Source organism: Meles meles, chromosome 4 (genome assembly GCF_922984935.1).
Source record: "Meles meles chromosome 4, mMelMel3.1 paternal haplotype, whole genome shotgun sequence".
NCBI lineage: Eukaryota > Metazoa > Chordata > Mammalia > Carnivora > Mustelidae > Meles > Meles meles.
The window spans coordinates 43,250,565-43,274,940 of NC_060069.1; the positions used below are offsets into that span (position 1 = coordinate 43,250,565).

Here is a 24,376-nt window from a genome sequence, read left to right on the forward strand (position 1 = left end):
TTCCTTGTGCCCCTCTGCAGTCAATTCCCTTCCATGACCTTACTCCCACCCCAGGCAATGACTGATCTGTCACTACAGTTTAGCCTTTTCTGCAATTTCAAATAAATGGAATCACACAGAACATAGTACTGTGTTTTCCTTTTGCTTAGCATGATGTTTTGAGGTGTATCTGTGCTGTCATATATATTGATGTATTCCTTTTTTATTGCTAAATAGAATTCCATAGTATAGAGACATTTTTTTTTTTAAAGATTTTATTTAGTTATTTGGCAGAGAGAGATCACAAGTTGGTAGAGAGGCAGGCAGAGAGAGAGAGAGAGAGGGAAGCAGGCTCCCTGCTGAGCAGAGAGCCCGATGCGGGACTCGATCCCAGGACCGAGATCATGACCTGAGCCGAAGGCAGCGGCTTAACCCACTGAGCCACCCAGGCGCCCTAGAGACATTTATTTTTATTGTGAAAACCAGACAAGTGATTAAAACCACCCATTAGTGGGAAATAACTATATATACACAAGAGCAACACAACTTTTTCTTTTAAGATTTTATGTATTTATTTGACACACCGAGAGAGAGAGAGAGAGAGAGAGAGAGAGATCACAAGTAGACAGAGAGGCAGGCAGAGAGAGAGGGGGGATGCAGGCTCCTGGCTGAGCAGAGCCTGATGCGGGACTCGATCCCAGGACCCTGAGATCATGACCCAAGCCTAAGGCAGCAGCTTAACCCACTGAGTCACCCAGGCGCCTGAGCAACACAACTTTTTAAGTTGACGAAAGTACTAAATGGTTTACTATTACCAAAGTTAAGTTAAAAGTAATACAGAACCTGGATTGCTCAGTTGGTTAAGTGTCTGCCTTCAGCTCAGGCCATGATCCCCGAGTCCTGGGATCAAGCCCCGCATCAGGCTCCTTGTTCAGTGGGGAGTCTGCTTCTCCCTCTCCCTCTGCCCCTCCCCCATGCTTACATGTTCTCTCTCTCTCTCTCAAATAAATAAATAAAATACTTTAGGGGGCGCCTGGGTGGCTCAGTGGTTTAAGCTGCTGCCTTCGGCTCAGGTCATGATCTCAGGGTCCTGGGATCGAGTCCCACATCGGGCTCTCTGCTCAGCAGGGAGCCTGCTTCCCTCTCACTCTCTCTGTCTGCCTCTCTGCCTATAAATAAATAAAAAAAAAAATCTTTAAAAAAAAAAATAAATAAAATAAAATACTTTAAAAATTAAAGAAAAATTTAGGGCACCTGGGTGGCTCAGTGGGTTAAGCCGCTGCCTTCGGCTCCGGTCATGATCTCAGAGTCCTGGGATCGAGTCCCGCATCGGGCTCTCTGCTCAGCAGGGAGCCTGCTTCCCTCTCTCTCTCTCTCTGCCTGCCTCTCTATCTACTTGTGATCTCTCTCTGTCAAATAAATAAATAAAATCTTTTTAAAAAAATTTAAAAAATTTAAAAAACATTTTTTTAAAGTTCTATGGAACATAACATACTCTTCAAGCTTTGGGAAATTCTGAATCGAACAGATACAGAATTGATACTGATGAAATTATTTATGTCACTGGAAAAATCCCTAAAGAACATAAACACAACTTTTACCTGATGATTTATTTTAACCCACTGAGCCACCCAGGCACCTTCCTGATGGGTTATTTTAAATTGACTCTAAACAACAAAGAGAAAAAAAAATTCATTACTGGAGACAACCATTTCCCTATTGGCACAGCTACTTGCTCTCAGTAAATACTAGTTATATAAATGGTAGGCTATCTTCCCAGCCATTCCCTTCACAGATAAGAAAATGTATTTTGGGGGCACCTGGGTGGTTCAGTGGGTTAAAGCCTCTGCCTTCGGCTCAGGTCATGATCTCAGGGTCCTGGGATCGAGCCCCAAATCGGGGTCTCTGCTCAGCGGAGAGCCTGCTTCCCCTCTCTCTCTCTCTGCCTGTCTCTCTGCCTACTTGTGATCTCTCGCTCTCTGTCAAATAAATAAATAATCTTTAAAAAAATGTATTTTTATCAAAATAAAATCTCGCTAATTCACATAAGCTATGGAAAATGAGAGATAAAGTAACAACATCTAATTATCGTCAGAACTTTTTTAAGGTGTAAATTTCCCAAGTACATATAACAATTCAAGGCCAATTAAGCTATTATGGTAACTTGTTTAATGAACAGAAAAAGATAATGAGTTATTTATATGGAAAAAGGTTTCTAATTTGCTAGAAAATAATCTGCTTCACAAGTACTGTATTTTGTCCTAATCAGACTATTAATCTTATTCTGGCTGAGGAAAGGGTTTTAAGAAACAGCACTTTTCAAACTTTACCTTTGCCAAAATCATTCAACTTTGAATAAATAGATCTTACTATTCAATACGTTCTTACATTCTATAATTAACATTTTCAATTTTCACTATTTTCTAACAACTCAAAAGACCACATGTAGTAATTTAATATTTTTACTGGGTCAAGTAATTAGAAAGCAGTTAAACCCAACCTTCCTTTCAGTATCCATATTTCATTAACGTTTTCCTATTTTTAACAATCAGTAAGCTGTGTGATAAAAGTTTTAGAGGCAAAAACAACTGCTGGTGGTGGCAGAACTGAAAAGTTATGGAATCTAAGACAGTTGTGGCTCTTAACCAGAATATGCACATTAAAAATTATTTAAAGAGGGGCGCCTGGGTGGCTCAGTGGATTAAGCCGCTGCCTTCGGCTCAGGTCATGATCTCAGGGTCCTGGGATCGAGCCCCGCATCGGGTTCTCTGCTCCGCGGCGAGCCTGCTTCCTCCTCTCTCTCTGCCTGCCTCTCTACCTACTTGTGATCTCTCTCTCTGTCAAATAAATAAATAAAATCTTTAAAAAAAAAAAAAAAAAAAAAAAAATTATTTAAAGAATGAGGTCCTGAATTTTTTAATAAGTATGTATTACATGCATGATCAGAGAAACCAAAAAAAAATAAAAAACAGAAGAGCAGAACATGGAAGTCTTTGGTGACTTGGACTTCTAAACTTAAGAATTGAAGAAAAAACACTTGTGGAACTATCTGAAGGAATGCTTCAGCCAATTCAAAAATTACTCATTGAGAAGTAAATAAAACTTCACTTAAAATATGAAAAGTAGTTAACTTACAATGGGTAAACCATTGTAGCCTAATTAAAAATTGATATCTACCCCAGAGAAATAAAAACCTATGACCATACAGACTTACTTACATTCACAGCCACATTATTCATAATACCCAAAACTGGAAATAACCGAAATGTCCAGCAACTGGTGAATGAATAAACAAAATATGGTATATCCATAAAACAGAGTATTATTCAGTAATACAAAAAGGAAAACATTATAACTAAATGCCAGACCACATACTATCATATGATTCCCTTTATATGAAATGTGCAGAAAAGACAAATTTATAGAAAACCTACAGAACATACATTAACGGTTGCCTGAGGCAAATGATGAGGTATGACTACGAATGGACATGAGATTTCTTTTTAGAGTGACAGAACTGTTTTAATATTAGATAGTTGTGGTAACTGTACAACTCTGTAAATTTTCTAAAATTCACTGAATTGTACAATTAAAAAGATGCATTTTATAGTATAGTATAAAATTATACCTCAATAACCTGTTAAAAACTGTACATACACAAACACACACAAGCAAAGGAAATCAGAAACCTATAAAAAAATTTCACATTGATTTTATATAAGAACATGGAAATTTAGGTATTCTTCATGAATGACAATGAATGACAATGATTTATTTTTTACATTAGATCCAAAGCACTACATAAAAAAAATCAAAATATTCAAATGAAATACTCTCTCAAGGAAACATTGTACTCATTCACAGAAATATTAGCACAACTAAAAGGAAGGGGTATCTGATGCAGGATTAAGCCATCATCCTACCTTATCACTTAGAGGTGGTCGATTCATAGGACTAATTCCTTTTCGAATTCCAGTTGCTTTCCTAGCTGCAAGGCCAGTGATAACTCCATAAGGACGTCTCTTTCCAGGCATTACTCTTCCTCTACGGCTCAGACTATTCTTGCCAAAACCTGTAGGAGGTTTGAAAAAAAAAAAAAAAAAAATCAATCTAAGAATGCAACTGAAGGGCACACAGTTCATAGGGTATTCTATTTCTTTTTTTTTTTTATATTTTATTTATTTGACAGAGAGAAATCACAACTAGGCAGAGAGGCAGGCAGAGAGAGAGGAGGAAGCAGGCTCCCTGCGGAGCAGAGAGCCCGACATGGGGCTTGATCCCAGGACTCTCAGATCACGACCTGAGCCGAAGGCAGAGGCTTTAACCCACTGAGCCACCCAGGCACCCCAAGGGTATTCTATTTCTTAAGCAGAGTGGAAGGTACGAGGGTTTTATTTTTCATTTATTATTTATATAATATTTCTTATATCACTATTATATATTATTGCATTATTTACAAGTACTTCTTTTGAAATTACATAATATTTCATTTTTAAATAGATAATAAACTGCACCAGCAAGGGTTTTGTTGGTGTAATGGACGGCAAAGGACTATAAGATTCTCCTGTATCCCTGGTAGCTACCCTCTCTTGCGTTACTTTCTCAATGAACAACTTTCTCTGTGCAATGTGGTGTCCACTAACATGCACTTACCAAATACTTGAAATATGACTAGTCTGAATTAAGATGTAATAAAAAGGTACAATATTTCACTAATTACTTTGTATTAATTATATGCTACAAAGATATTTTGGATATATAGCATTAGATAAAATATATTATTCATATGTGGCTTACATTTTATTTCTATTGAAAGACACTGAATTTGAGTGGGTCATTATCTCATATCCCATTTACTATGTTGCAATCTGGCTTATTTTTCATTTCTACTGTATTAAACTGCTTTTCCTAAAAACCCTATTGAGTTCCAATGAATATATTTTAATCTCTATGCCATGTGACAGAACTTGACTTTGTCTTTCCACTGTATTTTATTTATTTTAATATATTATTTAAGATTTTATTTATTTATTTGAGAGAGAGAGAGGCAGCCAGAGAGAGCACAAACAGGGGAGAGAGGGAGAAGCAGACACCCCACTGAGCAGGGAGCCCAAAGAGGGGTTCGATCCTAGGGTCCTGGAACATGACCTGAGCCAAAAAGGCAGCTGCTTAACTGACTGAGCCACCCAGGTGCCCCTAAATTCTTCTAATTATGAAAAAATTAACATGTTCATTGCAGAAATCTTAATATAAAGTACAAATGAAAATAAAAGTCACCCATTATCCCACCATCTTGGGACAACCACTAACATTCCATCTCTTGCTAGTCTTTTCTTTTAATCTTACACATCTAAAAAATTAACATTTTCGGTTTCAACTATTTTTTAAGCAACTCAAAAGACTATCACGGAGCTAATTCACAATTTTGTAGTACTGTCTAGAAGGTACACTGAATCAATCTTCCTGGCAACAATACTCCATAGTCTATGTATTATTTTGTAGTGTGCATTAACACTGCATTGTAAATATTATCCCAGGGCGCCTGGGTGGCTCAGTGGGTTAAAGACTCTGCCTTTGGCTCAGGTCATGATCCCAGGGTCCTGGGATCGAGCCCCACATCGGGCTCTCTGCCTGGCGGAGAGCCTGCTTCCTCCTCTCTCTCTGCCTGCCTCTCTGCCTACTTGTGATCTCTGTCTGTCAAATAAATAAATAAATTCTTAAAAAAAAAAAAAGTAAATATTATCCCATGTTTTTAATATTCTTTCATTGTATTATTTTTTTAAGTAGGCTCCAAGCCCAGTGAGGAGCTTGAACTCATGACCCTGAGATCAAGAGTCACATGCTCTACAAACTAAGCCAGCCAACAGGTTCCCCTCATTGTATTATTTTTTAATGTGCCATACTTGATCCAAAAACCTCATAATGACCACTTCACTTACTTCTAATATTAAATTATTATAAATAACATTTTGGGGGGGAGGTGAAGATGCAACAAACTTTTATTTAACTCATTAATAAAAGCATAGCATGGAAACAAATCCAGTTCCAAAGGATTTTACATTCAGTGGCAGAAAAAAGGAGTATTTAAATAAGACAGCTATAAGAAGACACAAAACCGATAAATGTCTTATGGGGGTGGAAGGAGCATGATTTTCAGGGTTATTTTTTCTACTGGACAATTTCAAAAACCCTACTTTATCAATTATATATAAATTTACCTCTGACTTTACAGAGTTGCAAAGTATCAGTAATATGCACAAAGAACATTGTTACAAGGACATACGCTTGTTTTTTAAATTTTTTTAAATTTTTTTAAAAGATTTTATTTATTTATTTGACAGACAGATCACAAGCAGGCAGGGAGGCAGGCAGAGAGAGAGGAAGGGAAGCAGGATCCCTGCTGAGCGGAAAGCCCAATGTGGGGCTCGATCCCAGGACCCTGGGATCATGACCTGAGCCAAAGGCAGAGGCCTTAACTCACTGAGCCACCTAGGCGCCCCGACAAGGACATACGTTTAATCAATACTATATAGCAAGTCAAATTTACATCTCTTTAGATTTCTAGAGGTAATATTTTCATACACATCCAATCATTTCTTCAAGATATAAATTTCTAGAAGTTGAAATGCTATATCAAATAGTAAAGCAAATTAAGGAATTTGGTTCATGTAGTAAAAAATCCCCTTTAGAATGACTATATTTATTCATATTACCAGGAACATAAGGGTGCCAACTTTTTCCGCATCATTGACAATGCTGAATGTTCTTTTTAATCTTTCTTACTTAGCATTTGAAAAAAAAAATCTTGTCTTCTTTGGTAGTTCACTATTGAGAATGAACATTTTCCATGTGTTTTTGGCTACTGCTATTCTACCACCCATGAACTGTCATGTCATAAGCAGGTTTCCTGGGGTCAAGTTTTAATACCCTTTGATACTTTTTTTTAAAAGATTTTATTTATTTATTTATTTATTTATTTATTTATCTGAGGGAGAGACAGAACAACCAGTGGGAGCAAACAGGGAGAGGGAGAAGCAGGTTCCCCATTGAGCAAGGAGCCCAATGCATGACTCAGTCCCAAGGACCTGGGATCATGACCTGAGCAAAGGCAGACACCCAAGCAACTGCACCACCCAGGCGCCCCAATATCTTTTGATACTTGGAAAGAATTTTACTAAATTTATAATCAATTTTTTAGGAACTGACATCTTTACAATATTCGTGAACAAAGCATGTCTTGCCATTTATTCAAGTCTTCTCATCACTAAACTCAGTAAAGCTTTAAACTTTTCCTCACGTAAGTCTTATGTCTTTCTTGAGTTTATTACTATGTGTTTTATGTATTTTGTTGTCAATCACAAAAAGACCCCTTTTCTAACAATTTTCATATTGTCATTCCTGGGATTACCAAGAGCTATTAAGTTGGTTTTTTTTTTAGTTTTTTTTTTAATATAAGCATTTTCTTTTTTTTTCCTTAAAAATTTTTTTTAATTAAATTTTTTTAGGAGCTATTAAGTTTTTAATTAATACCTTTTAATCGGCCATCCCACTGAACTTATTTTTTTCTTAAAGATTTTATTTGACAGAGACACAGCGAGAGGGGGAACACAAGCAGGGCAGTGGGAGAGGGAGAAGAAGGCTTCCCACAGAGGAGGGAGCCAGATGCAGGGCTCGATCCTAGGACCCTGGGATCATGACCTGAGCCAAAGGCAGATACTCAATGACTGAGCCACCCAGGAGCCCCGCACTGAACATATTTTTAGTTCTATAGTCTTTCAAATTATTTTCTTGGGGGGAAAAGTGAATTATATTCTTGGAATTACTGAGCAACAACTGTTATCACCTATAAATGATAGTCTTTTTTCTAATTGCACCCCAAATCCTTCTATTTCTTAATGCAATGGCCAGAAGTTCCAGAGAACCATACTAAGTAACAATTGTGATACTGGGCATTTTTATTTTTATTTTTTTCTTAAGATTTTATCTATTTATTTGACAGAAAGGGAGAGAACACAAGCAGAGGAAGCTGCAGGCAGAGGGAAACAGAGAAGCAGACTTCCCACTGAGCAGGGAGGCCAATGAGGGGCTCAATCCCAGGACCCTGACCTGAACTAAAGGCTTAACCAACTGAGCCACCCAGATGCCCTGTGCACTTCTATTTTGGAATTCTAATTTGCGGGGGAATGTCTTCAGAATGGTATCCTGTATAGTACGATACATCTGCAATATGGTAACAGGTCTTCTAAGGGAAAAGTTTCACAGCCAAACGGGAAAAAAAAACCCAAAAACTGGCTTTCTTTACTATAGGATTTCTTAGGACTAATGTGTGTGCTCCATCTCTAAGTTGGGGATAACAGGGTATATATTCCCAAACTTACCTAACTCCAGAATGCTTTTGTGTAGTGTGCATTATTTTGAGAATGGAGTTCAACAAGACAGGAAAACTTGTTTTAATGGTTGAACCATTTACCAATTTACTGCCCTTCAGCTCCCAATTCACTCTTTACTGCCCTGCTTCTATTATAGGAATATTTCTCTTACCAGCTGGCACAGTGTTAAGTTTTCTAAGTAGAGGGCACTGGAGAGACTCTAGAGAAAGGATTTTTTCTTTCAGGTTCCAATGCACCCCTCAAGACTTATTCTAGGGCACAGAACACCTAGTGGCAGTCATTATCCCTCCCCTGTAAGATGGGACTTGTGAGGCATGAGAAGCACTAAAGGCACAAAATCTAAGTGTGAATTACACCTTAAATGCTGGGCCCCAGGCATCAGTCCGGATCTAGTCCCAGCCATCACTAGTTCTGGCCCTACTCATCCTCCATTGAATTTAAGTTGCATCACCTCCACAGGCGGCTTCCTAGTGATTCCACCAGAACGGCAGCTCTGTGTGACAGAGTTCTTCCAGATTTGTTCCCTTCTTGGGTACTCTGCCTCAGTCCTAAAGTACTGATTACTTTTATAATCGGAGGAAAAGCAATAAAGAAACAACTTTTTAAATTGTAAAATCAAATTATTGGGTTTTTTAAAAGTTTTATTTATTTAAGTAATCTCTACACCCAATGTGGGGCTTGAACTCATGACCCTGAGATCAAGAGTCACACACTCTTCTCACTGAGCCAGCCAGGTGCCCTTTGAAACCAAATTATTGTTATCCTATGTTCTTTGTTATTCTATTCTATTCCCTTCTAGTTCACTGAAACCAAATAAAGAGGAAGCATTTTTTTTAAAGATTTTATTTTATTTATTTATCTGACAGAGAGAGAGATCACAAGCAGGCAGAGAGGCAGAGAGAGAAAGTGGGGGAAGCAGGCTCCCCGCTGAGTAGAAAGCCCGATGCGGGGCTCGATCCCAGAACCCCCGGATCATGACCTGAGCCGAAGGCAGAGGCTTTAACCCACTGAGCTACCCAGGTGCCTCAAAGATTAAGCATGTTGAGGGAACCTGTATACTTAAATCTACAATTACTGTTATTTTTATTTGTATTAAATATGAAACAGATACCATTAACTCTGTTAACACACTGTGCTGAGTACTTTAAACAAGAACTTGATGGGTTGATGACATCTTAATTGTGCAGGAGAGCAAAGTGAGGTGAAGGACAGTGACTACCCAGATGTCACAGTTACAAAATGGCACAGCCATCAGTCTAGGTGCAAGTTAGTGTAGCTCCAAAATCTGAACACTTTCCAAACTGTAATACAAAAACTAAAGAATAAAACGTAAAAAATATAAGCTAGGATGCATTTCCAAAGAGAAAAAAACAATTATTACAGAAAAAGTGGGCTCTCAGCTAGGCATTATAAAACAGCAAAATTTGAATAGGAACATAAACATAAACTTACAAGTACAAAGACATGGTTAACCACAACATAATGAGATACAGTCTAGGGAAAAGAATAAGAAATAAATGAATGTTGTGTCCTCAAATCAGAGGGCTTCATGTGGGGATAAAGAATGTATGTGACAAGGAATGAGGGGTCAAAGAATTCATGATCAAGTTACATCAGTCTTGAAGCAATACCTTTGAATCAAAGAGGGAGAAAGAAGGCAATGAGACCATTTCAGATGCTACTATAGTACTCAAATGTGACATGATAAAGAATGCAGAGTGGAACAATGAAATCTGAAAGCATTCCAAAAGAATGAATGAATTAGCAAAGAGAAAGATTAAAGTGAGAAGGAATCCATTATTATACCAAAGCTTTCAGTTTAGATGAGAAAGACTCATGAGAAAAGTGTCATTAACAAGAATGAAACTGATTTAAAGGAGAAAGTAAAAGACAGAATTCTATTCCTGGCTGCCTTCTATTTATGACTGCTGTAGTCATTGTTACCGTACTCATTATCCTTTCCACTTTTATTTCTATGAGTGGCTTCTCTACCTTCTAGCAAGTTTAGATCACCCATTCCCCCTCCCTCCCTTTATACCTTTAAACAAACTTCACCAGCTGTACCTCAATTTTAGCAATGGTTCTATTTTTCACCCTTTCATTGTCACATTTCATAAAGACAGACCTATACATACTGTCCAATTCTCTCCCCTCTCCCCACTTACCTTCTAAAAGTGTCTTATATTCTAAAAAGTATTCTAGAGGTACTAAACACATCATCTAATATAGTAAGTCCTTTCTTAGTTTTATTTTTTTAAGTAAGCTCTATGCCCACATGGGCTTGTACTCACAACCCCAAGATAAAGAGTAGCATGCTCTATGGACTCAGCCAGCCAGGAGCCCCATCTTTTCTTAGTTTTCATCCATTCCAGCCCCTCTAGAAAGTTCTCTCCAGTCTTTTCAGAGCATCTTCATTCTTATTACTTCAACTACTACCACTATGAAGACCCTTTCTTTCACATTTTCAGCTATACTAGAGCAGCAGTTTAACCCTAGCCATGTTATCAGAACCACGTATGGAGCTTAAAAAAAAAATCCCTAGGCCCAACTTCTGCAGATTCTGCTTCAGTAAAAACAGAGTGCAGCCAGAACATCAGTCTAGTTTATAAAGCTCCACAGGTGTGACAATGAAAAACTAGAAACAGGAATTTTCATTTTACGTTTGAATCCTTACCCCAATCCCTTCGTGAATTTCTCTCATGTATCTATCAACTTGCCTCAGTACTTTCTGGAGTCTGACCACTTACACAAAGATTTGAGGGGTTTGGGGGAAATGTCAAATCACAAAGTGATGCAATATTACTGGCTCCTTTCCAAAGCAACATACAAATATTCCCCGATCTCTTCTACCTCTAAAAGAAACACCATTCTCAAACATTTTGGTCTCTGGACCTCTGATTTTTTTTTTTTTTTTTTTTTTTGGTTAAGATTTTATGTGTTTATTTGAGAAAGAGAAAGTGCACAAGTAGGGGGAAGGGCAGAAAAAGAGGGAGAAGCGGAGCAAGGAGGCTGATGTGGGGCTGGATCCCAGGACCCTGAGATTATGACTTGAGCCGAAGGCAGCCGCTCAACTGACTGAGCCAACCAGGCACCCTCAGAACTCCTTTATACTCTTAGTTATTGAACTCCTCAATAGGCACCCTCAGAACTCCTTTATACTCTTAGTTATCCTTTATACTCTGGAGTTATTGAACTCCAGAATTTTTATTTCTGTGGGTTTATATTTATTGGTATTATCATACTAGAAATGAAAACTAAAATATTTAACTATTTACTTCATTAAAACAATAATAAACCCAATACAGGGCAAATAATGTATTTTTAAAGAAAAATAACAATTACTTTCCAAAAAAACCCCAAACTATTTAAAAGGAGTGATAGCACTGTTCTGTACTTTTGCAAATCTCTTTGGTGTCTATCTTAATAGAACACAGCTAGATTCTCATATATGCTACCACATTCAATATAATTATCACACGTCATGTAAACTCTGGAAAACATTTGTGAAAGGATAACAGTGAAAACCCAATTAATGCCTTAGTATTATTATAAAAATTGTTTGACCTTGTGGATCCCTTGAGTGTTGGGGATTCCCCAGGATCCCTGCACAACACTTTGAGAACTGAAACTGTATACTATTCTACCACCGAAGAATATTCAGGTTGTTTATACAAATATTTAAGTGACTAAATTACATTTTGGGCCAAGAGTTGGAAGATTTTATTCACTTATTTGTTCAGCCATCAAAAATAATTTACTGCGGGGCGCCTGGGTGGCTCAGTGGGTTAAAGCCTCTGCCTTCGGCTCAGGTCAGGATCCCAGGGTTCTGGAATCGAGCCCCGCATCGGGCTCTCTGCTCAGCAGAGAGCCTGCTTCCTCCTCTCTCTCTGCCTGCCTCTCTGCCTACTTGTGATCTTTGTCTGTCCAATAAATAAATTTTAAAAAAATAAAAAATAAAAAAAAATAATTTACTGAGAGGGGCGCCTGGCTGGCTCAATCAGTAGAACATGGGACTCGTGATCTCGGGGTTGCAAGTTCAAGCCTCAAAGTTGGGTGCAGAGATTACTTAAAAAAAAAAAAAAACTTAATAAATAAATAAATTAATAAAAATAACTTACTGAGAGTCTGCTAAAGGCTATCTATCTTATGTGTTATTTTACCTCAAGCTAACATGCTCATTGACATTACAATGTAGAAATCTGAACTTTCAACCAATCAGAGTTTGAGACAATCTTCCATCTCTCTGCACATTCAGTGACAGAAGCAGATGTTCTGTTTTAAGCTCTGCCACATGTAAGTGGAGAACAAACAAGCACAGGTTCAATCTTACAAGATCCTAAGCTGCCCCTAGGTATCATTTATCTTAAAGCTCAGATCATAACCCCCATAAAAGGAAAGCTTTTCTGATCCTTCATGGACCAGATCCTATTTCACCTTATCCATAATCACCACTGATTTTCTTAGCACAAAATCTATCTAAAGTACTATAATACTGTTGGAATTTCTCTCATGACATTTCTCAACTCCATGTTTTTTGTCCTATCTCTAGATATTCCTTGAAATTCCCTAGATATCCCTAGAAATTCCTTGAAGTAAAGAATCACAACTCTAAATATCCAAAGAACCTGATCAGTTCAGGCCATTTATCATGTATTTAACATGTGGCTAGTGTAAAAAATATATTTCTGGCTTCTGTGAACTCTGAAATTATTTTAAAGCAAATCATGTATAAAATATGGTATTCTGAGTAACTTTTAAGAATTTTTAAATACAAATCACTGGGATTAAATATTCATCTGCTTTAGTAAGTATCTTTCACAAAATTTACTTGCTTATGTTCAGCTGTTTAAGAAATTACTAGAGAAGGGGCGCCTGGAGGGCTCCGTCACTTGAGCATCCAATTCTCGATTTCACCTCAGGTCATGATCTCATGCGACATGGGATTTAGCCCTGGGTGGAGTCCCTTGTCCGGCTGCATCTGGCTCTGTGCTCAGCAGGGAGTCTGCCTGGGATTCTCTCCCTCTGCCCCTCCCATCACTCATGTGCACACATGCATGCACAGAACATGTGCGCTCTCTCTCAAATGAATACATCTTTTTTTTAAAAAAAGAAAGACATTAGAGAACAATAAAATTTTGGGTAGGGTCTAACCTCAGTTACAGACATATTTTGAGGGTGTGATGGCATATTAACTATCAGATAATAGAACTTGTTATAATCATCCTCAGCCCAGAGATAATTGTTTTCCATGCTTTATAACATACAGGATAAAAGTCAACTTAGGCTCTAGTTCATCAAACATTTTTTACATGTGTAAAAAAGAGCTAGAGTTAAGGTTTATTCTAAAACACTGATATAACTGCTAAAAAAATTAATAAGTCATATACAAGTAATAGGGTTCTGTTACCACCTTAAATCCACTTTGGAACAAGATGGCTGTAAATAAATAAGCCTCCAAACTGCCAAAAATAACTGTGTATGTAGAGTTTCAAGATCATTAGGTCACATCTGAGGCATCCAATTCTGCGTCTTACCTCTGGAATATTTAACAAATCCTAAAAGTCCTAGATGATAATAAAAAGAATCTGAAAGTATTTTCCAAGCAGATTTGTCTTCACGTATTTAAAAAGTTCTCTTATAAGAAAAGAGAGTTTGCTTCCTGTAACTCTACATAGAGTTAACAGCTGGGCAAGATTTAATTCAAATTGAGAAAACTTCCTAGTAAATAGAGCTGTCTCCAATAATGGAGTTGTCTTATGAAGTAGTATGCTTAGTATGCTCATTCACTAGATATATGTATGCTGGAGTTATGTAGTTATCCACCAGATAGACTGTTAAAGAAATACCTAACAGGGAAGGAGATAAAACTCCATGATATGTAAAATCCTTTGTAATACTGTAGCCCTAAATATAATTTACACTATTTATATACTGAGTGTACCTTAAAAATGACCTAACATTTTTAAGAAACAGGGTTATCACCGACTTAAAGCAACTTAAAATGTTTACCAGATTTCAAGATTAAACAAAAACCTGAGAGTAGAAAAAAGGCAAATCACAAAGGGTACTAACATATTTCCTCCATGTTTTAAGTATGTCCTAAAAATAGCATTCTATGACCCAAAGGAATAGCTCCTTATTAAAGCTTACTTGTAAAACTTACCAGAATTCTGTTGGATTCCCCATCGTACTCTCATCCTGAATTGCCGGGCACTACTTTGCTGGAGTTTTCTATTTAGTCTCGGAAAATTCTGCTTCTTTCCTTCCTTTCGATTCAATTTGATGATATCATCTGTGATATAGGAAATGTGATGATTATTTTCATTTTAACCTAATGACTCAATTACTCAGTCTCATTTTCTAGTTAATAGTCCTATTTCCCTAACTTCTTTGCTATTTTGAAAGCACTTTTATAAGATGAAAATAATATAAAAACTCAAATCAGCCAAAATACTTGCAGTACTGAAGAAGTTTTATAGGAAAAGTTCAATTTAGTAGCCCAAAGCAGGTCTACCAATTAATGAAGATTTCTGTTATCCACGGTATTTCTTTTTTTTTTTTTTTTTAAAGATTTTATTTATTTGACAGAGATCACAAGTAGGCAGAGAGGCAGGCAGAGAGAGAAGAGGAAGCATACTCCCCGCAGAGAAGAGAGCCCGATGCAGGGCTCAATCCCAGGACCCTGGGATCATGACCTAAGCCGGAGGCAGAGGCTTTAACCCACTGAGCCACCCAGGCGCCCCTATCCGCAGTATTTCTTTACCCAATGCACATAAATAAGCAAAAGCTTATTTATAAAAATTATTCATATTTACTTTCCATAATCACAGAAGTGTCTAGTTTTTAAATAAGACCACCTTCCAGGGGCGCCTGGGTGGCTCAGTGGATTAAGCCTCTGCCTTCGGCTCAGGTCATGATCTCAGGGTCCTGGGATCGAGTCCCACATCAGGCTCTCTGCTCAGCGGGGAGCTTGCTTCCCGCCCCCCTTCTCTCTGCCTGCCTCTCTGCCTACTTGTGATCTCTCTCTGTCTCTGTCAAATAAATAAATAAATAATCTTAAAAAAAAAAAAGACCACCTTCCAATAAAACCATAGGCAGTAAAAAATAAATAAGTAAATCATTCAATTAAGAGTACGTTTCTAAAGAATTCCACCTCAATTCAGCAAATATGTATTGAGCATACTTTGTGTGCCATGAATGTATGTGACAGGCTGTGCTACAATGAAAACAAACAAAAGTAAAATATGGTCCCTTTCCTCAGTTAAGTTTAAAATTATTGATGGAAACAGACAAGTAAATAGCTAATATGAAATAAAATAAGTATATAATAAAGGTATAATACAAAAAAAAAATCCCTTCCTCTAGCAAAATAATCCAGAGTTACCTTACTTTACTCCTCTAGCAAAATAATTCAGGGTTACCTTTGCTTTCTACCTGATCTTTCAAATCCTCATTGTTTTCAAAAACACTTTTAAACTCTCCCAAAGTAATTTACAAACATCACATTGCTCTAATACCACAGCACAACAAATGTACTTCAGATTTCTATTTACAAATTTAAAAGATTTACAGAAGCCAAAAATACTCATTTAAGAAATATCCAAATACTCTGTCCACAGTCCCAACTCCAATATTAATTTTAATGACTGATAAAGAAAATAAGCCTGGTCAACAACTTAATAAAATTTCACAGAACTAATTAACCTCAATTATTTTTTCCAAACTGCTCTAAACACAAGAACCTAACAACAATATTAAAATAATTGGTCTTTTCTAAAGTAAAAGAAGGAATTATATATTACAAGAACCCTTTCTTATATATTACACTACCTAACCCATCAGTAATCTTTAAGACTCTTAACCACAAATATTCATTAGAATATTTGAAATCTCCCCAAAGTACCTTGTTATCTTCTTGAGGTCAGTCCTTCCCCTAAAATAAATTCATCCAAGTAAAAGACACTCAAAAAGATTTGTTTTAAAATAAAAGGGTTTTGGGGCCCCTGGGTGGCTCAGTTGGTTAAACGTCTGCCTTCAGCTCAGGTCATGATCTCAGGGTCCTGGGACCCATCTCCACATTGGCCTCCCCTGCTCAGTGGGGAATCTGCTTCTCCCTCTCCATCCTGCCTCTCCTCACCCCTCATTTGTACACTCTTTCTCTCTCTCAAATAAAGAAATAAAATCTTAAAAAAAAAAGTTTCATGGGGCGCCTGGGTGGCTCAGTGGATTAAGCCACTGCCTTCGGCTCGGGTCATGATCTCAGGGTCCTGGGATCGAGCCCCGCATCGGATTCTCTGCTCCGCAGAGAGCCTGCTTCCTCCTCTCTCTCTGCCTGCCTCTCTACCTACTTGTGATCTCTCTCTCTGTCAAATAAATAAATAAAATCTTAAAAAAAAAAAAGTTTCATGAAGTCAGATATATGAATATGTTATATTCTCGGGGTGCAGAAAGGAACACTTTTAAACACTTCTGAAACACTGCTTTCTTCTAACAAGGTGCTACTCTTTTTTTTTTTTTAAGATTTTATTTATTTATTTGACAGACAGAGATCACAAGCAGGCAGAGAGACAGGCAGATAGAGAGGGGGAAGCAGGCTCCCTGCTGAGCAGAGAGTGATTGGGGGGGGGGGGCTGGATCCCAGGACTTGGTATCATGACCTGAGCCAAAGGCAGAGGCTTTTTAACCTACTGAGCCACCCAGGCACCCCTGTGCTACTTATTCTTCACCAGAAGTCTGTTTTTTTTTTTTTTTTTTTTTTTTTTTAAAGATTTTATTTATTTATTTGACAGAGAGAGAGGTCACAAGTAGGCAGAGAGGCAGGCAGAGAGAGAGGAGGAAGCAGGCTCCCCGCGGAGCAGAGAGCCCGATGCGGGGCTCGATCCCAGGACCCTGAGATCATGACCTGAGCCGAAGGCAGCGGCTTAATCCACTGAGCCACCCAGGCGCCCCTTCACCAGAAGTCTGAAACCTCAGAGCCACGAGAGTACACCAAAAAAATGAATTTGCTGGGAATCATTTAAAAAAAAAAAAAAGGCAGAAGCACCTGGGTGGCTCAGTGGGTTAAGCCTCTACCTTCCGCTCAGGTCATGATCTCAGGGTCCTGGGATCAAGCCCCACATCGGGCTCTGTGCTCAGCAGGGAGCCTATTTCCCCCTCTCTCTCTGCTTGTATCTCTGCCCACTTGTGACCTTTGTCTGTCAAATAAATAAATAAAATCTTAAAAAAAAAAAAGGCAAAATATAATTTTGACTAACCAGGTTAATTTTAAAACAAAATTTTATAAAGTATAAACATAACAAAATTAAAAGTAGCAAAGCATATAAAATATGAAATTGCTTTATTTTTACATGTTTATTATCTAAATCCTCATGTTAAATGATCAACTGCATTCTTCCAATCTAAAAGAAAAAAATGACTTTTTCCTACTCAGGTAGATAAGTTATGTATCAGAAAAAAGCAAACAAAACAAACAAAAACCCAAAAATAACCATTATGATGAGGTATTTTATGAAAAAGTTTCTTCCATGACATTAGGAGTATATATACATGATAATAAAAACAGTAGTAACTAAGAAACGTTGCTCTCATTTAATTCTCACAATAATTCTATTAAGTATTATAACACCCATTTTCAAATTAAGAAACTGAGCCAATGAGGCCAGCTATTGGTAACCTTGGTAGGTATTCTATATGAATATTCGTACAGCCACAATTTAAAACAAACAAAAATCAGATTCTAAACCACTGTAGACCTGATAATGTTTTGGAGGGGAGGGGGGTGGGAGGTTGGGTGAGCCTGGTGGTAGGTATTATGGAGGGCTTGTATTGCATGGAACACTGGGTGTGGTTATAAACAATGAATTGTGGAACACTGAAAAGAAATATATGTATTTGAATATATATGAATATGAATATGAATATATATGATACGAATATCTATTAATATGAATAAATATATGAAAAGAAATATTATGTACACATATACATATATGTATACATAAATATACATATATACATAAATATACATATATGTATATTTGTTTTATGTGTTATATATTATATATTATATTATAATATTATGTATTATAATACATGTATGTATATATGTATTAAATATGCATACATATACATATATGTATACATAAATATACACATATATTTATGTATATATGAATACATAAATATACATATATACACAAATATACATAAATGTATGTGTATATTTATGTATACATATATGAATATGTATACATATTTAATACATATATATATACACACATATATATACATATATAGCTTACTCTGTACCAGGTACTGTTGTAAGCAGATTATACATGCCTTTTGACTCATTTAATAGGACAGACAACCTTCTGAGACAGACAAGCACTGTTGTTACCACTTTTTACACATGAAGCACTGAGAAATACTCTGCCTGTGACCACATGGCTATTAAGTGGCAGAGGATTTGAACTTTCAGTGTGGTTCTGGATTTCATGCTCTCTATCACTAGGATCATACAGTTATCTCTAATAACTCACAGAGTTATTACAAAGCTAAACTGAGTTAACATACAAAATGTTTAGGTTAGTGCCTGCAAGATGGTAAGCACTCAATAAATATTCGTTATTAAATTCTTCTTGGTCTTAGCTGAAAAGATTTCTCATTTCTTTAGAGTTCACGATTATCAGTAAGACAAGACTTGAGGCCAAACCTATTATTTCTAATGATTTACTTAATTCAGATATTAGATTCTGAAGTGCGGTAATCGCAGCAATCCGAGAGTTCTTGATTTTTTACTTAAAACTCTGCATATAAACCACAGCAAAACAGAAAAATACCGTCCTTGGAAAAGTTAACACCTCTGTATCCACCTGTCAGGTACTTTTCAAACACTTATCCGAAAAACTAATGCCCACAGAAACAGCAGGCAGAGAACCCCATCTGATAACAGTTAACTTGAGTCTTAACAAAAAGAGAAAATTTTAAACCAGCTAATCCAGAGGCTAATGCCTCACTAGGATTAGATCTGTATGCTTAATTGAATCACCGACCCTCCTACCTTTTACAAAATACGCCCCGAACCACCCCACTCTTCCTCAAAGGGGCTGGACCCCATGCTTCACCCGGCTTCCTATTAATCCATGCCAATCTCCTCGCTTCGGTTTTCGCTTTTTTCCTAATTAGCTAACTTTAAGGCTTAGGTAAGGAGAGCTCGCCTTTCTAGGTACCTCCTAATAAAACACCATCTGATGAAACCCTTGCCTGATGTTTTCTGACAAACGCCCCAGGGTGGGCGCCCGATGTGGCCCCGAGGTCTGACGCCCCGCAGAAACGGCCAGTTCTCGGGGGCGTCTCTGCGCTGCCCGCACCGCGCCAGGCCTACGGCCTGGCCGCACAAAATGCCCAACTAAGCCCTCCCCTGAACAGCGACTCTAACCAAACGCAGATCCAGTCGGGCTCTCCAAGGGCTTCTTGGGCGAGGATGGCTCGGTCGGACCTCTCCCCTCGATACCGACACCGCCAACGAACGAACACGCTTGAGGGGAAAGCCGCCGAGTTTTCCTCACAAAGAGCCCGGGCCGTCCGCGAGTGGTGGCGCCCCTCGACCCTCCAAACCCCCCCCAGCCCGCAGCGCCGCCCACTCCCACCGCCCCTCCTCAAACACAGCCCCGCCGAGGGGACCCCCGCGTCCCTCTGGCTCAACCACCGCACCAGGTGGCGCTCCCCGTGTCCCCGCGGGCCCTCACTTGGTTCCGCCCACCCGCAAGGAAAAACTCGACCGACAACTGCGTCCAACCGCCCCTGCCCCCACAAACCGCGGCACTTGGTTCCACCCACACCCTCCCCCCACTCCAACTCGGTCCAACTAGGCTCCTTACCCAAAGACATATCAATTTTGTCAAGGTTTTCATTGCTGCGGGCTTTCGGATGCGGCGGCGGCGGGGTCGCCGTGGCTCCCACTAACCGGGTACCAAACCGGTTCATGGCTGGGGACGTCGCGCTGGAACAGTCAGCGGAGAAGGCCGGAGACCGAGGCCTGCCACCTCCCACTCACGCACGCAGCCTAGCTGCACCGAGGGAGCGCGCACGCGTGCTGGCGGCGCTCTCGCTCTCCCACCCGCGGCTGCGACCGGGGGGAGTGGCTACAGAGACCAGCGGCCGGCGAGAGCGGCCCCACGCCGGGGCTTGCTCCTAGCGGCCCTTCCCGGACGGGAGGAAACATTGCACCCGCGGCTCTGGACGCTACAAGGCGGCTATTGTAGTTATTCGCCTTTCTGCCCAAATCGGGGGATACTGGACCCTGAGCACCTCGGGATCGCATACCCTAAATGAGATTGTGTTCCTCCGACACCTTCCATTCGTCCTGCTTCAGAAAGGCCCCCTAAGCTTTTGTACACACGAACATTTCACACTCCACTGCAATGTAGCCTCAGAGGCAGGAGATACCCCATACATCTTGGATTGCAGAAGTACGTCCCCAGCTCCCCTCTCCCAGGCAGCTCCTCCACCTGCAACATGCGAAGTCTCCACGTCTGGATGGAGAGCAAAGCTGCAGTAACAATTCTTGCGTCACCTTACCAATAAAAGCAAATGCTAACGTTTCCCGCATCTGTACCACTTCTCAACCGGCACTCCCGAAATACTTTACACGGCACTAGCTACCTTAATAACACTTCACCTTCCCTTAGGAGAGGGGTAAGTACCTCTGCTTGTTTGGCTGCATTTTTCTCTAATTTATTTGCGTTGGGAATTGATAGGATTCGTTTTTCTTTCTAATCATCCTTGTAGGAAAACTGAATATTTGATTAATTCCTGCATAATAACTTTTTTTTTCCTATTTACAAAACATGATATTCCCTCTCTTCTTACCTCTTTTTCTTCCTCCAAAGCAATGTGTTTGTATGGAAGCATTTATGTTATATCACCCTCATAACAGCTTACAACTATCTAAGACATTTGCATCTAAGGAAAAAACCAGGGACAGGCATTCCCTCCATTTAGAAATCTTTGTCACCTTCCTCCTGTCCGCTTCCTAAAATTTCTTTTTGCATGGAGATGAACCAGTGACCTTAAGCATCCCCAAACCACGGTAGCCTGTACTTAAATATTTTCCCCCCAAACCAAAACTATAACCATAGGAGAGTGAATCAGGCCAGGACACACCTATGAAGGGGTGCAAGAAACTTTAATGGTAGAGGAAAGTTTGGATGAAAAATCCCAAGAACAATACTTGGCATGTCAAGGAGAGTAGCATATATGCTCTTAGGACAATGTGCTTGATTTTATTACTATACCACCCAACAGCCACCACCCCTCCCCCGACTACTAAAAACCAGGGAAAATGGGTTCTAGAGAGAAAAGTATGAAAGATCTAGGTTTTACTGAGTGGTACCTTTTTCACTCACTTTAGTCATTCACTGTACGAACTTGGGAAGCTCGGTCTTATAGTCATCTGCAAAACAAGAAGTAGTTATACTAACTACATGCATTATAAGTAATTATTCTTGGATTTCTTATGGTTCTAAAGTCTTCTACACACGAAACATTTTTTTTTCACACTATCATTCTCTCCCTAGAAATAATTTCTGTAATCTCTGCTAATTTGTGGGAGTAATCTACAGGAAAGAACATTAAGTTCTTAATGTTGTGGAAGAAAAGTAATTTTGCACTTCAGATAAGACAGATAAGAAAAATCCCAAATGTATAAAATCCCACCCTCCACCAATACATATAAAGATTCCCTTTTATCCTGATTTTCTCCCCCAAACTGAAGTTCAACTCCAAATCTTCTTAACTTTAAAGGGAACATGCCCCAATATTTCATTAAGCAATCCTAGCTGTTGCATTTCAGACTTTGAGATTTTCCCCACAGGCTGAGGGTCTGAGTCTCAGAGCAGTCACCCAGATTCCAAAGGGAAAAACAAGGAAACAAGCAGCATTGTGTAAGGATAGGTCAATCACACGCAAAATAGTAGAAACCAAAACAGCAGCCTGAGACATATACAGCAAAAGTGAAGTGGAAGACAAACTGAGAAATCAGAACTGGGGGTTGTCTAAGAAGTTCATCTGCCAGCCACAAGGGCTGGAGGTAAAAGGTCAACCTTGCATTTTCTGGGGCATGAGAGGCAGGTACTCATTTAATTATATACATTGAGCACCAGGCATTGTAATAGGCTCTGGGGATAAAATGTAAGTGAAGATGGATTCAGCCCCTATCTTCATACAGCTTGCACAGCAAAAAAAAATTTTTTTGAGCACCTACTGGAAATAAGTACAGTACCAGACACTGAACATATAGCCATTGTCTGGAGTACAGTAACTCAGCAGCTTCATCCAAGTCAGAATAAACACGGAATTCAAGTAACTACCCTTTTTAGAGGCTTGATTTCATATACTACACATAAGGCAACGTCTAGGATTATCAGATAAACTACAAGATTGGCTACATTTGAATTTCAGATAAATAATGAATAAACAGCAAATTTCTTTACTACAGGGTGTTGCATGCTATATTTAGGGTATGTTTATATTAAACAATTATTCATTAGGTATCCGAAATTCAAATTTAACTGGGAGTCTTGTATTTCTACTTTCGCTAAATCCAGCAAACTTAACATCATACCTTTCTATCAACATGTTGTGAGTCTCTTCTCACAATGTGCATGGAAATCTATATTCTCTTCAACGGTAAGCACAGTTCATATGTTTCAGTCATTATTTCTATCAGTTTTACATTTCTCCTAAGTCCCTCTTTTTTCAGCTTCATTGAGGAGTAATTGATAGACAATAAAAGACAATATTTAAAGTGTGCAGTTTATATATGGGCATATGGTGTATAAACCTGCAAAAACACCACCATAAAGAGAATAATAAATATATCTATCATCTCCAGAAGTTTTCCTGCACTTCTTTATAATCCTTTCCCCAACCACTACTTAAGCAACCACTGATCCCACAGATTAATTTGCATTTTCTAGAATTTTATATAAGTAGAGTCATACAGTATATACTCTTTTTTTAAACTGGATTACTTCACTCAGCGTAACTGTTTCCAATCTGTATGACTTTTATTTTTTTGCTTGCCTGATTGCACTGACTGGGGACTCCAGTACCATACTTATTTATTTATTTAAAGATTTTATTTATTTATTTGAGGCAGAGAGAGAGAGAGAAAGAGCATGAGCAGGCGGGGAGGGAGAGGGGGAAAGGCGAACTCCCTGCTTAGCAGGAAGACTGATGAAGGCTTGATCCCAGGACCCCGAGATCATGACCTGAGCTGAAGGCAGGCACTTACACGACTGAGCCACCGAGGTGCCCCTCCAGTTCCATATTTAAAAGGAGAGGTGAAAGTGACAATCTTTCCCTTATGACAAACCTCAGGGGGAAAGCATTATCTTTCACCATTAAGTTAGGGATTTTTTTGGTAGATGCCCTTTATCAGGTTGAAGAAGTTTCCTTCTATTCCTGATTTGCAGAGTTTTATTCATGAGTGAACATCAAATTTTATCTATATATTTCTGCATCTATTGAGATGAGCAAATAGGGTTTAAAAAAAAATTTTTTTTTGGAGTGTTGAACTATCCTTCCATTTTTAGGAGAAAGCTACTTGGTCATGGTGTACTATCCTTTTTATATATTGTTGGATTTGGTTTGCTAATGCTTTGTCAAAAATATTGTTTTTCTTTCCATGAGCGATTTTTTTAAAAAAGATTTTGTTTATGTATTTGAGAGAAAGCAGTGGGAGCTGGAGGGGCAGAGGGAAAAGGAGAAGCAGATACCCTGCTGTGCAGGCAGCCTGACTCGGGCCTGGATCCCAGGACCCTGGGATCATGAACTGAGCTCAAGGCAGACACCCAACCGACTGAGCCACCGGGGCACCCCCTCATGAGTGATACTGAGGTGTAGTTTCCATTCCTTGTAATGTTTGTCTGATTTTGGTATCAACAGTTGCTTTTCAGGACAGGATTTTTGTTTTTTTGGAAATTTGTAAAATTTATATTACACCG

The 24,376-nt window shown here is 38.8% G+C and overlaps 1 protein-coding gene across 1 annotated transcript in view; it reads right to left on the reverse strand.

Annotated features, from left to right (window-relative positions):
* FYTTD1 (forty-two-three domain containing 1) overlaps positions 1–20,475 on the reverse strand; it is a 32,928-nt gene extending 12,453 nt beyond the window's left edge. Inside the window, exons 1-3 of the mRNA XM_046002669.1 lie at positions 20,249–20,475; positions 14,533–14,661; positions 3,903–4,051 (exon numbers count right to left, since the gene is read on the reverse strand). Of these exons, the coding sequence (XP_045858625.1) occupies positions 3,903–4,051; positions 14,533–14,661; positions 20,249–20,354 (384 nt within the window). The 5' untranslated portion in view covers positions 20,355–20,475. The remainder of the gene's footprint in view (positions 1–3,902; positions 4,052–14,532; positions 14,662–20,248) is intronic.
* Between the last annotated feature and the right edge of the window lie 3,901 nt (positions 20,476–24,376).